Here is a 19,476-nt window from a genome sequence, read left to right on the forward strand (position 1 = left end):
AAATCCCTTCCCACTTTCTCAGTTTGTGACATTACAGGGAATCAAGCCAGTAATGTAGAAACTCTGCGCAAATGTCTATTTCCTACACAAGAAGGCTGAGTTATACCATCTCTTAAAGAGACAAAACAGCAGGACCTTCTAGGGCAGATGTCAGTGGCAAATGTGGGCCTTCTCTCCCACATATTTGGGGGGGGAGAGAAGGGGGACGTATCTGTATTTTCGCTTCTTTATCTTTTATTTTGTAGCTGACCATTTCTGGATGAATTATATATTGCTAACTTTCAGGAGATCATGGATACAAACAAATTATAACCCAGTGGGCAACTCTGATGCCGTAAAGGTTTGCTGAACCCAGAATATCATTGGCAAAAGGCAGAAGCAGCAGGATGCAGTGGAATTTTAAATGTTGTGAAGATCCAATGAGAGATCCAGTTTTTCTCTTTTGGATTTCCCCTTCTTCCCATCCTTACTCCAACACCTGTCAGCCACATCAAGAACATACCAGTTTATTTCCTAATTCCAGTATCATTTGCAGATCACCTAACATAAGCTGCCTCAGAAACAATACCAGGAGCATGATGGTGGAGAGAACTCCCTCTCCACCCTCTCCCATGGGGGCCAGTAAAACACCACGGTGGATTTCCTGAAATTGGGGCTTAAGATATTAGTAATTCAGATCCACTGCATGGCAGTCTCCCTGCCTTTGGCAGTATCTTCTTTCTCATCCCTCAAAGATTGGAAAGATTTCCTTGGCAATGTAAATGTGTGAAACTATATCAGAACTGAAAGAGTACAGCAGAGCAGGTCCAGAAGTTGATGGTTTCAGTCCAGTTTGTGTGGGCAAGTAGCCACATGATAAAACAATAGCCATACTTGGCACCCATTGGCACTCTTGTGGTAATCTCAGCAGAGAGACCAAAGACTGATTAGGCTTGAAGAATAAATTCCCTTCTTTTCTAAAGAAAGTTCCTCAAGATCAGAGAAGAGGCACGTGGAGGGAAGCTAGTTGTCACTGTCACTCAACCTGTTCCGTGAGTAAATAGCAGACTGCAATCTCCACCTTTCACAGCTACTAAATTCACAAAAACCAAAGGGGGGAAAATAACTGCATTTAATTCAACAGAAAAGCCATCTTCCAGTGAATGGCATGGGATGGCACACTGTAATCATGAGCACTGAGTGCCGTTAACATACAAATACCAGACAGCCTGATTGACAGAAAACATTTATTAGCACAGCAATTCAATTAATTCCTAAATGCTGATTTGCCTCCCTCTCCCTCTGATACTTTTTTCTTTTGTGGGCTGTAGTCTTGAGTGTAGATTTGGCTGGCTGTGTTTCTCTGCAGCAAGTAGCTTTCAGAAGACAGAAGAAAGCATCAATTTGCTTTTCTTTTCTTCCCCATCATCACAAACATTTCTGAAGGGCAAAATATATGATAGGATGTCTGAAATAAGCATGACAGGAGGCTGTGGTGCTCTTAATCTCTCTTGTTACAACAACCCTCTTCCACTGGAGCTCTTGTCATGTACCATGGTGACTTGAAAAAAAGCTCATGAATGAATTAGAAGAATTTGTCAGTGTTGTTGTTTTTTACTTGTATGTGTTTCATAGAATCATAGAATCATAGAATATCAGAGTTGGAAGGGACCTCAAGAGGTCATCTAGTCCAACCCCCTGCTCAAAGCAGGACCAATTCCCAGCTAAATCATCCCAGCCAGGGCTTTGTCAAGCCAGGCCTTAAAAACCTCCAAGGAAGGAGACTCCACCACCTCCCTAGGTAACGCATTCCAGTGTTTCACCACCCTCCTAGTGAAATAGTTTTTCCTGATATCCAACCTGGACCTCCCCCACCGCAACTTGAGACCATTGCTCCTTGTTCTGTCATCTGGTAACACTGAGAACAGCCGAGCTCCATCCTCTTTGGAACCCCCCTTCCGGTAGTTGAAGGCTGCTATCAAATCCCCCCTCATTCTTCTCTTCTGGAGACTAAACAATCCCAGTTCTCTCAGCCTCTCCTCATAAGTCATGTGCTCCAGACCCCTAATCATTTTTGTTGCCCTCCGCTGGACTCTTTCCAATTTTTCCACATCCTTCTTGTAGTGTGGGGCCCAAAACTGGACACAGTATTCCAGATGAGGCCTCACCAATGTCGAATAAAGGGGAACGATCACGTTCCTCGATCTGCTGGCAATGCCCCTACTTATACAGCCCAAAATGCCGTTAGCCTTCTTGGCAACAAGAGCACACTGTTGACTCATATCCAGCTTCTCGTCCACTGTGACCCCTAGGTCCTTTTCAGCAGAACTGCTACCTAGCCATTCGGTCCCTAGTCTGTAGCAGTGCATGCGATTCTTCCGTCCTAAGTGCAGGACTCTGCACTTGTCCTTGTTGAACCTCATCAGGTTTTTTTCTGCCCAATCCTCTAATTTGTCTAGGTCCCTCTGTATCCGATCCCTACCCTCTAGTGTATCTACCACGCCTCCTAGTTTAGTGTCATCTGCAAACTTGCTGAGAGTGCAGTCCACACCATCCTCCAGATCATTAATAAAGATATTAAACAAAACCGGCCCCAGGACCGACCCTTGGGGCACTCCACTTGAAACCGGCTGCCAACTAGACATGGAGCCATTGATCACTACCCGTTGAGCCCGACGATCTAGCCAGCTTTCTATCCACCTTACAGTCCATTCATCCAGCCCATACTTCTTTAACTTGGTGGCAAGAATACTGTGGGAGACAGTATCAAAAGCTTTGCTAAAGTCAAGAAATAACACATCCACTGCTTTCCCCTCATCCACAGAGCCAGTTATCTCATCATAGAAGGCAATTAGGTTAGTCAGGCACGACTTCCCCTTCGTGAATCCATGCTGACTGTTCCTGATCACTTTCCTTTCCTCTAAATGTTTCATAATTGATTCCTTGAGGACCTGCTCCATAATTTTTCCAGGGACTGAGGTGAGGCTGACTGGCCTGTAGTTCCTCGGATCCTCTTTCTTCCCTTTTTTAAAGATGGGCACTACATTAGCCTTTTTCCAGTCATCTGGGACCTCCCCCGACCGCCATGAGTTTTCAAAAATAATGGCTAATGGCTCTGCAATCTCACCCGCCAACTCCTTTAGCACCCTCGGATGCAGCGCATCCGGCCCCATGGACTTGTGCACGTCCAGTTTTTCTAAATAGTCCCGAACCACTTCTTTCTCCACAGAGGGCTGGTCACCTTCTCCCCATGCTGTACTGCCCAGTGCAGCAATCTGGGAGCTGACCTTGTGCGTGAAGACAGAGGCAAAAAAATCATTGAGTACATTAGCTTTTTCCACATCCTCGGTCACTAGGTTGCCTCCCTCATTCAGTAAGGGGCCCACACTTTCCTTGATTTTCTTCTTGTTGCTAACATACCTGAAGAAACCCTTCTTGTTACTCTTAACATCTCTTGCTAACTGCAACTCCAAGTGTGATTTGGCCTTCCTGATTTCACTCCTGCACGCCTGAGCAATATTTTTATACTCCTCCCTGGTCATTTGTCCAATCTTCCACTTCTTATAAGCCTCTTTTTTGCGTTTAAGATCAGCAAGGATTTCACTGTTTAGCCAAGCTGGTCGCCTGCCATATTTACTATTCTTTCTACACATCGGGATGGTTGTAGAAAGAATAGTGCAAACTCAGTGCAACCAGCTGTTTTTTCCTCCATCTACTTAAATGTCTTATATGATCCATGAAACTTTCATCTAGAGTCACTGATTACAGCAAAAATAAGACCAGCCTCATGTAATTGCAGTCTTCTAACCAGACATTCGGTAGCAAGATCTGATCAAACTCACAAGTTAAATGCACTGGATTTATTAGAGATGATTTCGTACAGGCTTAGGACACTCAACTGTAGGAGTGCAACATTGTTAGGGAAAGATAAATCAAACCAGGCTTGTTTGCCCTGGGATCCCAATTAGAAGAGATGTTGGGAACCCAGCACATAGCAGCAATTTAAATGAATAAGGAAGCTGACCAAGCATGGGATTAGACCATTATCTTGGACGCAAGAAAGAGACAAAATAACATTAATATTCTCTACTTCCCCCATTCCTCTTGCTGTTGCTTTTTGACCAACTTACAGCTTCTTTGATTTTATCTGCAAACTTTCCTAGTGTTTCCCCTACTTCTCTGACACACCTTTAGGTCACCCTATTACTGAGGATCTCCCAGCTTTTGGAGGGCCCCTCTCCCCAACCCTCCTAGCAGCTCTCTGAATCCTCTGTGGAACTTATGACTGCTTCCTTACTCCTTTCACCTTCATGTCGTACCCTTTTGATACTCTTGTTCTATTTGCTGGTCCCCAGTACAAAAGGAAACTAGCATTACAGTGGTGTTTAAAATAGGAATGGAGAGAGTATAAACTAACTAACTTTATTTTAAAGGGCCAGTTTGGTTAGGAAAATGACTAGCATATGTAAAAACATCACTTTTTTTTACTCCATCTGTTCTCTGTGAGTTTCCAAGCACACAATATATTCTCACTTATTGTCAAGCAACATCTTTTACTCCTGTTAGCACGGCAGAACCAATTCAGCTGCAGTATATTCTGCTTCATGTTTAGTATCATCAACACAATACTCAACTCAGCTTTCATTACAGAGGGTTAAAATGTGCCAGTGGGGTGATCAGGGCCGGCTCCAGGCACCAGCCTAGCAAGCAGGTGCCTGGGGCGGCCAATGAAGAGGGGGGCGGCACATCCGGCCCTTTCGGCGGCAATTCAGCGGCGGGGCCTTTTCAGAGTATACCTGTACCTAAATATTGGAATCTTTGTGTCTGGGGAAAGGTATCAAGTAGTTTTTTTCCTGATGTCCTGTACACTATATAATTTCCTCTATGTCATATGGTATATTGTGTATCTCAGCTTGTTCTACCATCTTCTCCACTGACTGACTGGCTGAATGTTAATAGGACAGAAAACTTGCAGTGAAATAGTTTAACTACCAGGTATGCTAGACACTACAATTTAATAATTAACATAAGCACATTTAATACCCTGCTGCAATTCCAGTTTGAAACCACAGTAAAAAAAAAAAGTTCAATAGAAAATGTAATACTAAATATAAACACCTATCTCCCTTGTGGCTTAGTAATTAGTTCTGTGAACTGTCAGGTGGGAAACGTGGGCCCAATTCCCAGTTTCTAGCCCTATAAGCAAATAGAGACTCTCAGTCTTTAATGTCATGGCTAATGTATACATGTACCACTGCTCTCTCTTGGACGGAATGCCAAACTTTGTCAAATGTGTTAGATAACATCACCCTCTAATGGGTACATTCTACAAAGATATAAACCCTGTAATACCTATATAGTGGTTATTCATTTACTGAAGAGGTAGTTTGCACTATATAACAGACAACACCATAGTGCAGTAAGCCATAGTGGATAGTTTATGGAAAGGAAGGAAGCTACAGAATTGCTCAACAGCCTCTGATCCTTCTGACCAGACTCCAAAGAGAACCCTGTCTAGTTTTAGGATGTCAGACCCAAAGATGTTGGCTGCAGTTCAGTGCGTGAGAGCTGGATTTAAAACAGAGAAAAAGCTGATGCACTCATCTGAGCTTTTTAATAATGCTGGGCAGCTCTCTGGGTGGGGAAAGGACATTAAAATTTCCCCTATCTCCTCTGGGTCACACTGTACTGGATATTGAGTTTTTTTCTTTATTCTTTATATTACTATAATGCCTAGAAGCCCCAGTCATGGACCCCCATTGCGCTAGGCACTCTACAAACATCAAAAAAAGACAGTTCCTGCCCCAAAGAGCTTACAATCTAAATGTAAGACAAGAGAGAACAGATGGACAAGGGAATATAAGGAAACCATGAGACAGTATTGGTCAGCATCATAGGGAATGGTATCTGTGGTCTACATCTGTCAAGTTTTTTGTAGGCAGCACACCAAAGGAGATTTAAGGAGAGATAATGATGTAGCTTTGTGGATGTTTAAGTGGAGCTCCTCTCAAGCGTGAAGTGCAGCATGAGGGAAAGCACAAAGTGCTTGTTGAAAATGTAACTAGTGGGCAATGAAGGCTGGCATCGTTGGCCAGTCAGAGGCAGGAGTTTACCTCTCAAAAGCGTTCTGCTAATACACCCAGAAAATGTGAGTGCCATACAAGGCTCAAACCACCTTATTTATACAGATAAAAGGGCGCGAAATTAACAAGATTACAAAGGGAGCAGAATTGATAAGTTTACCTGGGGCTAGACACATATCTCAAGTCCTTATTAACTCTCACCAATCTCCTGTTAATGTCTCACTATCAGCTTAAGTGGACCCATTGTTCAATACCTTAATGTTCCTCTTCCTGACAACTTTATCTCAACATTCCTCATTCCTGCTAAAAGGAACATACAGCATTTCTTTAATTCATTCTACTTCTACAATATAATTCATTCTACTTTCACAATACTAAAGAAACTGGTTATAAGTGGTAATTTCTCACCCTAAATCTTGTTCTAGGCAGATTTCAGAGGTTCTTGAAGGCAAGCTGCTCTTGCTTGCAGCGGAGTGGATTTGATTTAGATCAAAATCCACATAAATCAAATTGATTTAAATCACTAGTCAGGAAGACTCAATTTAATCATGGATTTCTACATAAAAGTGCATTCTTGTTGGTTGCTATAACCTTAATACATATTCTTCACAACTCAGAGATCAATGTAGGTTTCATTGTACACACTATACATTTTTAAGTGATTTATTTTGAAAACTTTTCAGATTAGTTTTACAGCTATATCAGAAAATGAATGATTGTTTGGTTATTTCATTTACCAAAGGTAATTGAAGTAGATATTTATGAAGTCATTGGGAGGTGAACTATCTCCAATTCAATAGGTTAATCATTACTATTTGGAGGATTTTCTTGCCATGCTGTATTAGGAGGAGAACATCACCAGACAGACATTTAAATTGTTTTATTTAACTAAAACAACAACGTTATGTATTCTGGATTTTTTTTTTCTTCAACAGCAAACATACAATATTTTAACAAAACAAGCATATGAATTTTTGAATTTTGTTACACAGTCAATTTTTTAAAATCAAGTTTGTTTTTGTTAAAATTGTTTTTAACTAAAATAGTTAAATGAAATATTTTTACAAAAAAATTTAATGGATTATGTTTGCCAGGTCAACATGAGAAACTTAAAATATTGGCTTCTGCAGCTAACTCAGTCGTCTTCACCTTCATTTTCCTGTTTGTTCATAATCTGAAAAAGAAAAACAAGATTTCCTGCTTTTTCAGGTCCCAAATGATTTCTCAATTTGGAATGCATTAGTCCAAAGGAAGAAAATATTCTTTCTACACCGGCAGAAGAAGCTACTGCTGTTAAAAGTGAGATTATCACTTCAATAGTCTCTGAATCCAAGTGCTTAAGTGACTTCCACCAGTTCACTGGTGTAACTTTCTTTAAAACATCAGCAGCAAACATATATTTCTTGAATGGTTCTTATTCCCAAACTGGGTCTCTTTTATGGCCTGCTGCCATTATAGGTTTTCCCTTGTAGTGAGAGAATGGCATGGTAGATCTCAAATCAATGAAGGCTACACTCAGAAAGACCTCAAGACTTCTGGAATAAGCAGCTCAAACAGTTCCACTTTTGTTTCTACTGCCTGTCCCCGCCTTCTCACATTTATTTCCAGACGTCGTCGTCTTGTCCAGATCTATTCCTCCCCCAACAATCTTCTATTCATTGAACTTTTTGAAACTTTGCACTTTTAGAGAGAGGTAAGGGATTGACTCTGTGTACACAAATTTGCAGAGGGACAACAGGGTTGAGGTCTGTTATTTCTCACCTCTATATATTATTTATTTATTTATTTGAAAACATTTTTGCTATTAACAAGCATGTTACCTCTGGAGACACAAATCCACAGTTTGAGAACTGCAAAAATAAGCATCTCTGATGGTATCTTCTAGACTGGGCACTGAATCCCATTGGGTAGATAGAAAGATTAACCTAAATAGTCTACACAGAAGCCCCTGGAACCCCATAAGATTGGGTCCCTACTCCATGGACTATTGAAACTCATTTATAAAACTTTTCTTAAACATTACATGAATATATTGTCTCATACTATAGAATTAGAATTTATAATCCCTATTCCATGATGAGATATCTTTGAGCTATAATGTATCTTAATTAAAACTACCTTTAAATAGTTTTTTTTCTCAAAAAGCATTTTATCCAAAAAATCCAATTTAAATTAAAAATAAATTCAATTTTTTTTAAGCCATTGATTTTTTTTCCACCCTGGCTTGCAGCCTAAAACTCCAGGTAGTTCTTTCACAGGCCAGACTCCTTCCCAGCCTGGGCTCAATCCTTCTCCCCAACTTTGTCTATGTTTCTTAGGCTTTGTCTACACTACACAGCTTTTAGTGACATGGCTGTGTCGACATGGGCGTGTCGCTAAAAGTTGGACAGTGTAAACGCTGTTTGTTGGCACTTTTGCCAACAAAATACTTCCACCCCCTACGAGCGGAGCGGGGTTCACGTTGTCAACAGGAGAGCGCTCCTGCTGACAACGAGCCGTTTACTCTGCCACTTGCCACGGCAAAACTCTTGTCTTTTGGGGGAGGGAGGGGCTTTCTTAAACATCTGTGAACGACAAAAGTTTTGTCGTTCAATTGGCAGTATAGACAAGCCCTTAGATGTTCACAGCAGTCATCCTGGGTGGGGATTCAGTGAAGAGCAAACCCTGATTAACTCACTCCCCTGCTTTATATAGGATTTACATATGGAGGGAATCCTTTGTCTTTCAGTGTGATTCCCTCTCATCCCTCAGTGGAAAAATACTGGTGGTCTATCATGGAGTCCAGTACCAGGTGACTTGAACACATGACCCTGCAGTGTCAAAGCAGCCATGAATCAGAGGCAGTTTATAGCATCCCAGGAAAGCTTCTCAGGAAGGTGGGAGATTTAGCATCTTCAAAAACCGATTGTTCTCCCTCATGGTCCATTGACTTGTCCCCAGCTAGCCAGCCATACTGATTGCATTCTGTCTGGTGGGCATTCCCCAAGTGCAAACACTTTTATAGTACAGATGTATTCAGTATTCCTAACTTTAGATACAAAAATGATACTTCCATACAAATAAAATAATCATATTCAGTAAATCATAACTTTCCAATGATACCTCATATGATTTATCTGGCATCAAATACATTATGACTATGACACAATCATATCATAATAGTACTGTGAAAAATATGGGAAGCAGTGTCACACAGGGTGACTCAACATACAATGAGATTTTTTTAAAGATCAGGACATTTTTTCTTGTTTTCTTATAAATTGTGGACTATAAAGAACATGGCCCAAATTCATCCCTGATGTAACTTCACTGAATTTGGTCTTGTGTCTACATAAACCTCCTTTTTTCACTGTATTGTAGAAATATTATCTTTGTACGACTTCATTTGCAGTGTGTGACATTTTAGATAAATAATAGGCTAAAACTTCTCTCCCCTCTCTCAGCCTAAATTATCACAGGGGTTGGCTTATTTTTCACAGTGTTAATGGAACAGAGCAATCACATTATTCATGGTAATTAGTAGGATTTGTTATAGCCTACACATGGTGCAACACACATAAATGGAGTACAATATAACAGGTTATTGTTTCTTGCTGCTTCTCTGCATCAAATACTTCCCATATCTCACCGCACATAGTTCAGTAATAATGCTCCTCTATTTCCAAATACACTGCAGAAGGGTCACTACCCTCTATGAAATTAAAATAGATTATAGCCGCTTAACAAGTAATTTGTTTGGTTCCATCTAACCCCAAAATTAAGAGGATATGTGCTATAGAAAAGCTAGAATGTACAGCCTACCTATGACAGACTGCTGACTGTAAATGGAAATGCACTAAACGTTTTTCCACAAATGTCAGGTGAATTAATCAATATAACTCCCAGCAGAGCATATAATTATGGCAACAAGTTGTTTAGTAGCATGTCAGAAATGCTTAGGTAAGCAATGACCTCACATAGGACCATTGGGATAGGGTTTGCATTGTAATACAGAACTAGTTTCCTGGTCCTGAAATGCAGCAAACAGTGAAACAAGACTGTAAAATTTATGCTAAGGCAATCTTGTTTCTCCTCAACTTTACCACAAGCTATCCCACAGAAGCACCAATGCAGATGGGTGCTATGTTGAAGATGGAAATTAACACTTTTTCTTCTGTTCATGAAAGTTTTGAGGGTAGCTTCTCATTTCATTCTTTCCAGCCTGACTTCCGGAACAATTTCTAGTAAATTATTAAACGCCAAACAATATATGCTTAGAAATTGACTGTGAAGTTTTAGAGATTTGGAATGCACAGTGCAGTCAAAGCTGAGTTGGTTGCCGATTCTTTTACCTTTCTACAGACCGGAAATAATGCATGCCCAGGACTTGTCTTCTGTGCTGTAGCCATGCAAACTGGGGTGCCATTAGGTGTCAAAGTTGTTGGTAATCTATAGAGAGGAAACTGAAGTATCCAACATTGATAATAGGCCACATTCATCACAAGAATAACAAGCAGTCTTCTTGAGTTTCTCCATGGGAATCCTTCACTCCCTTGGGGAGGGCCCCTAAAGGTCTCTCTATTTCTCCCACTCTATACCATCCCACCTTGAATATTGGGTTTGCCACTCTTGGGCAACTGGACAGCATTCCTTATAGATCCCAATAGTGAAACCTTTTCTAAAATTAGGCAGTGGGGTTCCTGCAGAGAAGATGCAAGATACTACCTTTCCCCTGGGCCTGAGGGGACTACCTCAGTACTACAGCAATCCCAGATCTTGTTTACGCAGGGAGTGAGAATCAGATTGGAAATTGAACCAACTCTTTGCCACAGAAAGTGAAATGAAAACAAATGTGCTAGTGCAAGGTGAAGGTAACAGGGAATGCCAAAGCTCAGGTTCTTATAGGAATATTACCTTATTTATATATTCAACATATAAAATACTTTGATTACAATTTAGACTGTATATATGGCCAAATTCCATGCTGGTGTAAACAAATGCAATTCCATTAAGTCAAGATCATAGTATGATCCTGTTTCTTTAATGTGGATCAGCTAATGTTAGTATGAGAACCTTAAAGTATGGTGGTTCTTCGAGTGCTTGCTCATGTCAATTCCATTTTAGATGTGCGCACACCCATGTGCACAGCTGTCGGAGATTTCTGCCTTAACGGTATCCGTCCCTTGTATGGTGTCAGGATCCCGCGTCGGTGTTGGAAGGTGCTCCCTTCATGTCCCCATCCTCGTTGGTGACCTTTGTCTCCGACGCCTCAGACCTGGGCTGGGGAGCCCACCTCGGTGATCTCAACACTCAAGGGCATTGGTCCAGTCAAGATCATTCCCTTCATATCAATATCAGGGAACTCAGGGCGGTTCGACTGGCCTGCCAGGCCTTTCTACCTCACATACAAGACAGAGTGGTCCAGGTCCTGACGGACAACATGACCACGGTTTTCTATATCAACAGGCAAGGCAGAGCCAGGTCGTCAACCCTTTGCCAGGAAGCCCTCTGGCTCTGGGACTTCTGTCTACAGTACAATATCCATCTCGTAGCCACTCATCTTCTGAGGCCCAAGAATGGGTTGGCAGATCATCTCAGCAGGACGTTCTCATCTCACCACGAGTGGTCCCTTCATCCAGAGGTGGTCACTTCCCTCTTCCACAGGTGGGGAACTCCCCAGGTGGACCTGTTCACGTCCAGGAAGAACAAGAAATGCCACGTCTTCTGTTTGATAGGGGGGAATGGAGAGAGGAGCCCTGTCCGATGCTTTTCTGCTCCCGTGATCAGGGGTTCTGATGTACGCCTTCCTTCTGCTGCCGTTGCTGCCCAAGGTCCTCGCGAAGATCAAACAGGACAAGGCAAGGATCATCCGCGTAGCGCCAGCATGTCCACGCCAACACTGGTTCAGCACCCTGCTGGACCTCTCGGTAGCAACCCCGTTCCAGCTATCTGTCAAGTTGTACCTGTTGTCCCAGAACCTGCACCCCAACCTGGCGGCACTACATCTGATGGCCTGGCTGCTGTGTGGCTAAATGCGCAGGAGCAGCAGTGCTCGACTGAGGTTCAGCGTGTCCTGTTGGGAAGTAGGAAGCCCTCCATCACAGTGACTTACTTGGCAAAGTGGAAACAGTTCACCTGCTGGATCGTGGACAAAGGTGTCCGTCCCAAATGGGCGTCTCTGCAGCTTATTCTGGACTAACTCCTGAATCTCAAGCTCCAGAGCTTGTCCCTTTCATCCATCAAGGTCCATCTAGTGGCCATCTTGTCCTTCCACCTGCCGTTCGGGGGCAGGTCGGTTTTTGCTCAGGACATCATGGTCAGATTTCTTAAGGGCCTAGACCGCCTCTACCCACAAGTCAGGGATCCCGTCCCACCGTGGGATTTGAATCTGGTGCTGACGCAACTCATGGGTCCCCCCTTCGATTCTCTGGCATCTTGCTCCCTCCTCCCCCTTTCCTGGAAGTCGCATTCCTAGTTGCAGTGACGTCGGCCTGCTGAGTATCCAAGATTCGGGCACTCATCTTGGAGCCGCCATACATGGTCTTTTACAAGGACAAGGTCCAGCTCAGACCATGCCCAGCATTTCTTCCCAAAGTCATCTCTCAGTTTACTTTCATTCATTTACTTACCGGTCGTCTTTCCAAAGCTGCATAAATCAGAGGAGGAGCGTAGGCTACATGCCTTGGACGTCTGGAGGGCTCTGGCCTTCTACATTGACAGAACCAGGATGTTCTGTAAATTGACACAATTATTCATCACCATGCCCAACAGGATGAAACGTTGCCCTCTATCCACGCAAAAAATTTCTTCTTGGATCACGGCCTGCATTCACTTCTGCTATGGCCAAGCGGAAGTGCCACCTCTGGTGACCATCACCACCCACTCTACCAGGGCGCAGCTTTTCTGGCCCAGGTGCCTATTCAGGACATCTGCAGAGCAGCCACCTGGTCATCTGTCCATAACTTTATGTCGCACTATGCGCTGACCCAGCAGGCCTGAGACAATGCTGGCTTGGTAGGGCAGTACTGCAAGCTGCTAAGCTGTGAACTCTGAGCCCACCTACAATGGTATTGACATAAGCAATCACTCGAAGAAATAAAAACGGTTACCTACCTTTCATAACTGTTGTTCTTCGAGATGTGTTGCTCATGTCCATTCCATTTCCTGTCCTCGTACCCCTCTGTCGGAGTTACCAGCAAGAAGGAACTGAGATGGCGCACGGCCGGTGGTGCCTGATATACCGCCACATGGGAGCGCCACTACAGGGGGCGCCACAGCCGGCCCTATGGATACCACTAAGGCAGAAATCTCTAACAACTGTGCATGTGGGAACGTGCACATCTAAAATGGAATGGACATGAGCAGGGCCGGTTCTGGCTTTTTTGCCGCCCCAGGCAAAAAAGCCTCCGGCCGCCGCCTCCCACCCCCGCGCGGCAGGGGAGGGTGCCGGGGGGGAGGGCGGCCGGAGCCCCGGGGGGAGGGCGGTGAGCCCCAGCCCGGGCTCCGCTCTCCCCGGCAGCCAGAGCGCCGGGGGGAGGGCGGAGTGCCCGGCCGGGGCTCCGCTCTCCCCGGCGGCCAGAGCCGGAGCATCACACCGCGCCGCCCCCCTCCAGGTGCCGCCCCAAGCACAAGCTTGGTGGGCTGGTGCCTGGAGCCAGCCCTGGACATGAGCAATACATCTCAAACGACAACAGTTACGAAATGTAGGCGACCATTTTTTCTACTTTGAAAAGCGATTCCGTAAAAATACCGTTGTGGGGTTCCATCCTTGTCGTCCCAGTGATTACCAAATGTGCTCAATTAACAAGTAAAAAGATGTTTTTCTATCTGCTAGTCCTAAAAACTCAGTCTGGGTCTGATATTTAGACTGGGTTCTTTCAATCTCAAGTGTAATAACCTTAAGGTTCTTGCTGGCCAAATTGGGCCCTATGCAATTTTAATGTCTTCAGATTATACTCTTACTTACCTCTGTACAACCCTATCACCTTGCAAACAAATCTGTTGAGGTTACACAAGATGGAATAGAATCAGGTTCACGCCACCTTAGCTGTGTTATATCTGCAATGTTAACAGAAGGAAAAAGCAACACATTTATTTTTGTCATTAAGGTCTGACTCTGAACACCCAAAGGACCCAAAGTGCTTTATAAGAAGATGTCATTTTTATACAACCACTTCTCAGAGTAAACAAAAAAAACTTTTAATTTTTGCATTTCTTTACTTTTTTGTGTCAAAATATGTAACCTTAACATTGCATTTATATAGTTATTTTGTACTTAAAGTGCTAACTTACTCTGGCAATGGACTACGCAAAAAAGTCACCCTTCTTACTCAGCCAATCTGCTCCCTGCATTTATTCAGTCATAGTTGCTGACTTTGGCAACTAACATTTTATTTTTCTCCTTTTTACTCCTGAGCACCCTGCAGATTCACCAAAGGTTCAGGGAACTCGATAATCATGTGAATCATCACCAGAACTGCTAACTAAGCTCTGATTGCAGAACCTTTATTGCTTATCAAGTACAAGACAAAAAAGTCCAGCTTGGCTTTTATATCCCATGTTCCATTTACAGGGCTGGCAGTTAGAAAAATATATTTTTTTATTTGTACACTGAGCACATTTGACTTGGAAATAAGTGAGGGAGACAAAGAAAGCCCTACAATAAGTCAAGTTTCAGAGAAGAACCACATTGTAATAAATATTGAGTTAGACTATTAGCTGAGTGCCTGTGCAGATGTTGTACAAAAATGGAAATCTAGTTATTAGTGTTAGAAATATTCAATACAATTCTAAAAGAGATGACCAGGGATGATATTTATGTCTGGCTATTCATTAGGTCTTGAAAGAATGTGGTGCGCTTTAAAGAATTATGTAATTATTCAGAATGTCATGGACTGGAGTATGGGTTAGTATCATCCTCACCCCATGCTGGCCCACAGTGATCCACACCTTTTTTAAAAAGTCACTACATTGCTAAAGGACATGTTAGTGTGATAACAAACCAGATGTACCGCCAGCCTAGTACCACTTCAGAAATTGATTTGTAATCACACAACCAATGGGTACAGCTAGAGGAAATTGCTGAATGCATGCAAAAATCAAGCTAAAACTGGTACATTTACAGGCTTTGGAATATATCTGCTGAACATCTGTAAAATTTCTCATAGCTATGAAAACTGCACAGTTCTCTGGCTGCATTTAATGGCAGCATTGATTGTTTATGGGGTTTTGTCCAGACCTCAGTCAGAAAGACTGTGACCAAAATGCATGGTAGAAACTGAGGGTGAAATGGGGTATCCTCAGGCTTGAGAATTAGGCGTCACCCACACTGTGTGGAAGCAAATTAGATTTACTCTTATTTCTTTCTTTTAGAAAAGAAAATTACTCAACTGCCAAGTGCTAGCTTAGTGCAATTTAGATCAGACAGATCACAAATCCTTGAAAGTCATGTTTTATGACAGGCAATTTATCAGCCTTTTCACAAGACTTAGGTTGGCAGCTCTGCACAACCCTAGGTGAATGCAGATTATTCTGCATAGTGGGTTTATGGTATGAATGTGTCCCCACAATGCTATCTATGTAATTTCAGGTTGGCCATTTGACAACATCATGTGTAAAATGAGTGGATTGGTGCAGGGGATGTCTGTCTCATCTTCAGTTTTCACTCTGGTGGCCATTGCAGTGGAAAGGTATGTGTCCGCAGTACTCTCGCTCTAGCCATTTGCCTGCAGAAAATGGAGTAAGGTTTATGGTCATTTCAGTTCTGTTTCTCTGGGGAGTCCCATCTGGTGGCAGGATACTGCATCTTCATGGTAATTGTTTTCCTCCTCCAGAGCATACAGGCTGAGTGCTGTTTGTGTTCCATCAGTCCCTCACCCCATTCCCTTGGGATCCTGCAGATACAATACAAAATGTATGTGATGGTGGAGAGAGAGAGAAAATTGAAGAGGAAGACAAAAAGGAAAGAAGAGATTCAGGCCTACCATATATTGGCATGTGAGTCCAAGATGTGTGCAATGGGCAGCCAGGAAGCTAGAAAGGTAACTGTCATAGATCCACAGGATTGGTGCTATTGCTCCAGCTTTGGAAGAAACAGTCTCTGGAAGGACCCCTTCAGTGTGCCAGCCCCCCTAGGTGCCTCACTTGTCCTCCAAGGTGAGCCACACAGCTTCACCGCCTCCTGGACCTCTGGTCTTTCAGCACCCCTGCTTCACACTGTGAGCTCCATGCAGCAAGTCCAACTGGGAAAGACCCCTGAGGGAGACTTGTACAATCCTTAGGGAGCACCTCCTCCATCAGCATTTGCAGTGACACTCAGCCAGCATTATAAAATTGAACAGTTTATTAGTCAACCAGAACACAGCATAGGAAGTCCTTGATTAGCATAGAGAAAAGAAAGTTACAACAGAGTCCCTCCTGGGCAGCACAGAATCCAAAGTCCTATCCTTCTGACCTCCCTTCATCCCAGTACACGTGTCCTTGATTCCTCCAGCAGTCAACCCTTAATTGCCCTCCTGGCACCTCCCGAGTCCTTTGTTCTCCAGCAGGTCAAACACTGCTTGGCTTCCTGCAGAGAGATGTGCCATCCATGTTTGTTGGTTGCTAGATATCAAAGTCCCAGTGATTGGATTTGCCATTGTCTTCTCAAAAGGGCCCCATTGATATGGGGCCTAAACCCCAGACAGCTGGGAACCATTCATACCCGAGACTTTGCAGAGAGCAAACCACCCTTTCCACCCCCTAGATAACACGACAGCACATAGGAGAAAATGGGGAACACATAGGATTCCTTTAAAAAATTGCAAAATTCATATTTAATCACGGTAGCCATGTAAAGTGTGGCAACATGTTAGGACCGAAGAGGTCCACGCCTACTTAATGGTTGTAGTTTATCATAGAAAGTGAACTGCCTTCCTTCCACTATATGTATGGAATTCAGTTCTCAATGGTATTGGTAGAAAGCATATGGATTGTCCTCCTAATTTCTCTGAAACTGTATAAATAACTCCCAGTGAGTAACTCAGAGCTCTGTGTGAGAGAGTTTGAGAAACAGTTCTGACATAGCTCATTACTCAGACTAACATTTCCCAGTGAGTGGCTAACAAAAGGCACAATAATACTCTCGGCTAAAATAAAATGGATTCTCTTTTTAAATGCAGCGAAATCTGTGACTCAGCAACAGAAAACTGATGTTGTGACTCAAAAAAACATTCTTCTGTCTGTGGCAGATGTTTTATTCTCTGAGAGCTCAGATGGAGGGCAAATAGCATCCCAACAGAATGTTACCCATTAAAGCAAACCAGCTGTTTAAACATGTTCAAAATTAAGTAAGACAAAATATGTTACATTGCTTTGATCTTTAGGTGGGTGGATGAAAGAGGTTGTGGGCAATGCATAAAAGACTTGATCTATCAATAGTGTTAGTTTAGCTGAAGAGACAAAGAACACTTGCTTGGTAAACAGAGCCAGCAAGGAGTTTCAGTTAGATATGTTCAGCTCTCTTCCTTTAGAAAATACAAGGGTGGAGGTCATCTAGGTTCTTCCCTATAATTACAATTTTTGGCCCCAGCTACACTGCAGTTATAGTTATTTAGGATACCCATTATAGCACAGCTGTGTCCTGAACTTTTAGCTAACTATGTTCTAAAGACCATTTATGTTCCCTTAATGTGACTATAAGACTGTTAGGTCTGATCCACACTAACAAAAGCATGCCACATTACAAAAGGCTTGTGACACAGCTGTGTGGGTAAATGATTTCCCCAACACAGCTATGATTGTATTTCAGTCCAGGCCTTGGTGTCTGAGATACAATCTGAAAAATGTTGTAACATCATTTCTCTGGATATACATTACATTGTGTTAGTAAACCAAGTCCTTTCCTCCTAGTGTCAATACCCATTGGAAAGGCAATATCTAAAATGCCTGATACCAGTTGTGGGAAATACTGAGGATGGGTTCCTTGTGCCAAAGCTGAATGCTCTCCGCAAATGAATCCATTAGTGGGCATGTCCTGCATTCAGTGCAGGGGACTGGACTAGATGACCTCTTGAGATCCCTTCCAGTCCAACACTTCTATGATTTTATGTAGCCTTGCTGTGAAAGGGTATAGTATCCTCCGCTGGTCAATGTGTGCAGTCAGTGCGTGCTCGTCTACACTAGAAAAAGAATTTGTGCAAACAGTTGTCTGCCATGGGTAAGGGAGTCTGTTATGACACTTTATTTCACATATGGGCAAAAAAACACATTTATAACCATTTTTAGGAACCATGTTATCACATTGGCCATTCAGTTGAGGAAAGAATGTGTTATAACATAGATACCTCCGAGCATAGCAGACAAATGAATGCTCACAAGATTATGTTGTGTTGGTAGGATGAAAAATATCACAGTTTCTATTTTTCTTGCCCTTCCCGTCTTCATTATTCTGGGTGAGAGGAGACAATGCATCTGCTAACATTCTTATTTAGATAGGAATGACCTAGATCATCTTTCCTTTTTCCAGCCAATTTCCTGATTGAGAGATCTATCTTTGCAGAACATGGGAAAATCCAAATGCTCATCACTGAGTTTTTTGCTTTTTTCCTCCAAATTGCCATCATCACATTATGTCACATGGTAATGTTGGAATACACATTGATGTCACCTTGTAGTGTCACCACACTTTGTCAGCTAGGATTCAGAGAATCAAAAATTAGAAGAATCTTCCAGTTCTCTTCTTTCAAATTGGCACCTATATGAAAAAGCAGACATAGGAACACCATGAGATCGTCCCATATTACATCCTTACAGTAACCGATTGCTACATCATCTTTCTGCCCAGACCAGAGTGAGTGGAAAATTCTGACTTAGCAATGTTCATTATTCACTTTACATGGTCATAAATGACTGTGCAATGGGCAAGGTAAGGGAGAATCAAATCTAGGCTGCTTAAAATATTTTAAAAAATCATGCATGTAATAGAAAATGTACCGCTGATTCTAGGCGAGGGCACAGGGAACTTCAGCACTTTGTTTAATATTCAGTGTGCTGATTCCTAAAACATCAATGCCCATTTAAAACATTTCATTGCATGATGTTTTAGACCATGTAAAGGAATAAAACATCAAACTTTTTGTTTAAAAAATCTCTTCATTTTTCTACAGCATTTTTGTTTTTGTTACATTCCATAAGCAGTTTGCACTTGTAAAAAATGTTGAAGGGAGAGATTGAACCATGAATTGCTGGGTTTGTTTTTTTTCCACTAAAAGCAACTTGACTGCAATTTCTTTGTTTTTTCTTGGGTTTATATTTCTTCACAGTGACATGTGGATATGGCCCTGCTCTTTAATACTCAGTAGGAGTTTATTTGTGGGCCAGGTCAGTACATTCACATACACTTTGACATCAGCCTGTGTTGTAGGACCTAATCACTATAGATCCTTCTGCTAAACTT

At 42.5% G+C, this 19,476-nt stretch overlaps 1 protein-coding gene across 2 annotated transcripts in view; it reads left to right on the top strand.

The window, feature by feature from the left end:
• NPFFR1 (neuropeptide FF receptor 1) overlaps window positions 1-19,476 on the top strand; it is a 48,330-nt gene that overhangs the window by 24,363 nt on the left and 4,491 nt on the right. For both annotated transcript variants that reach the window (XM_065551974.1, XM_005281856.4), the window contains exon 3: window positions 15,631-15,730. In XM_065551974.1, the coding sequence (XP_065408046.1) occupies window positions 15,631-15,730 (100 nt within the window). The remainder of the gene's footprint in view (window positions 1-15,630; window positions 15,731-19,476) is intronic.

The sequence above is a fragment of the Chrysemys picta genome, chromosome 7 (genome assembly GCF_011386835.1).
Source record: "Chrysemys picta bellii isolate R12L10 chromosome 7, ASM1138683v2, whole genome shotgun sequence".
Lineage (NCBI taxonomy): Eukaryota > Metazoa > Chordata > Testudines > Emydidae > Chrysemys > Chrysemys picta.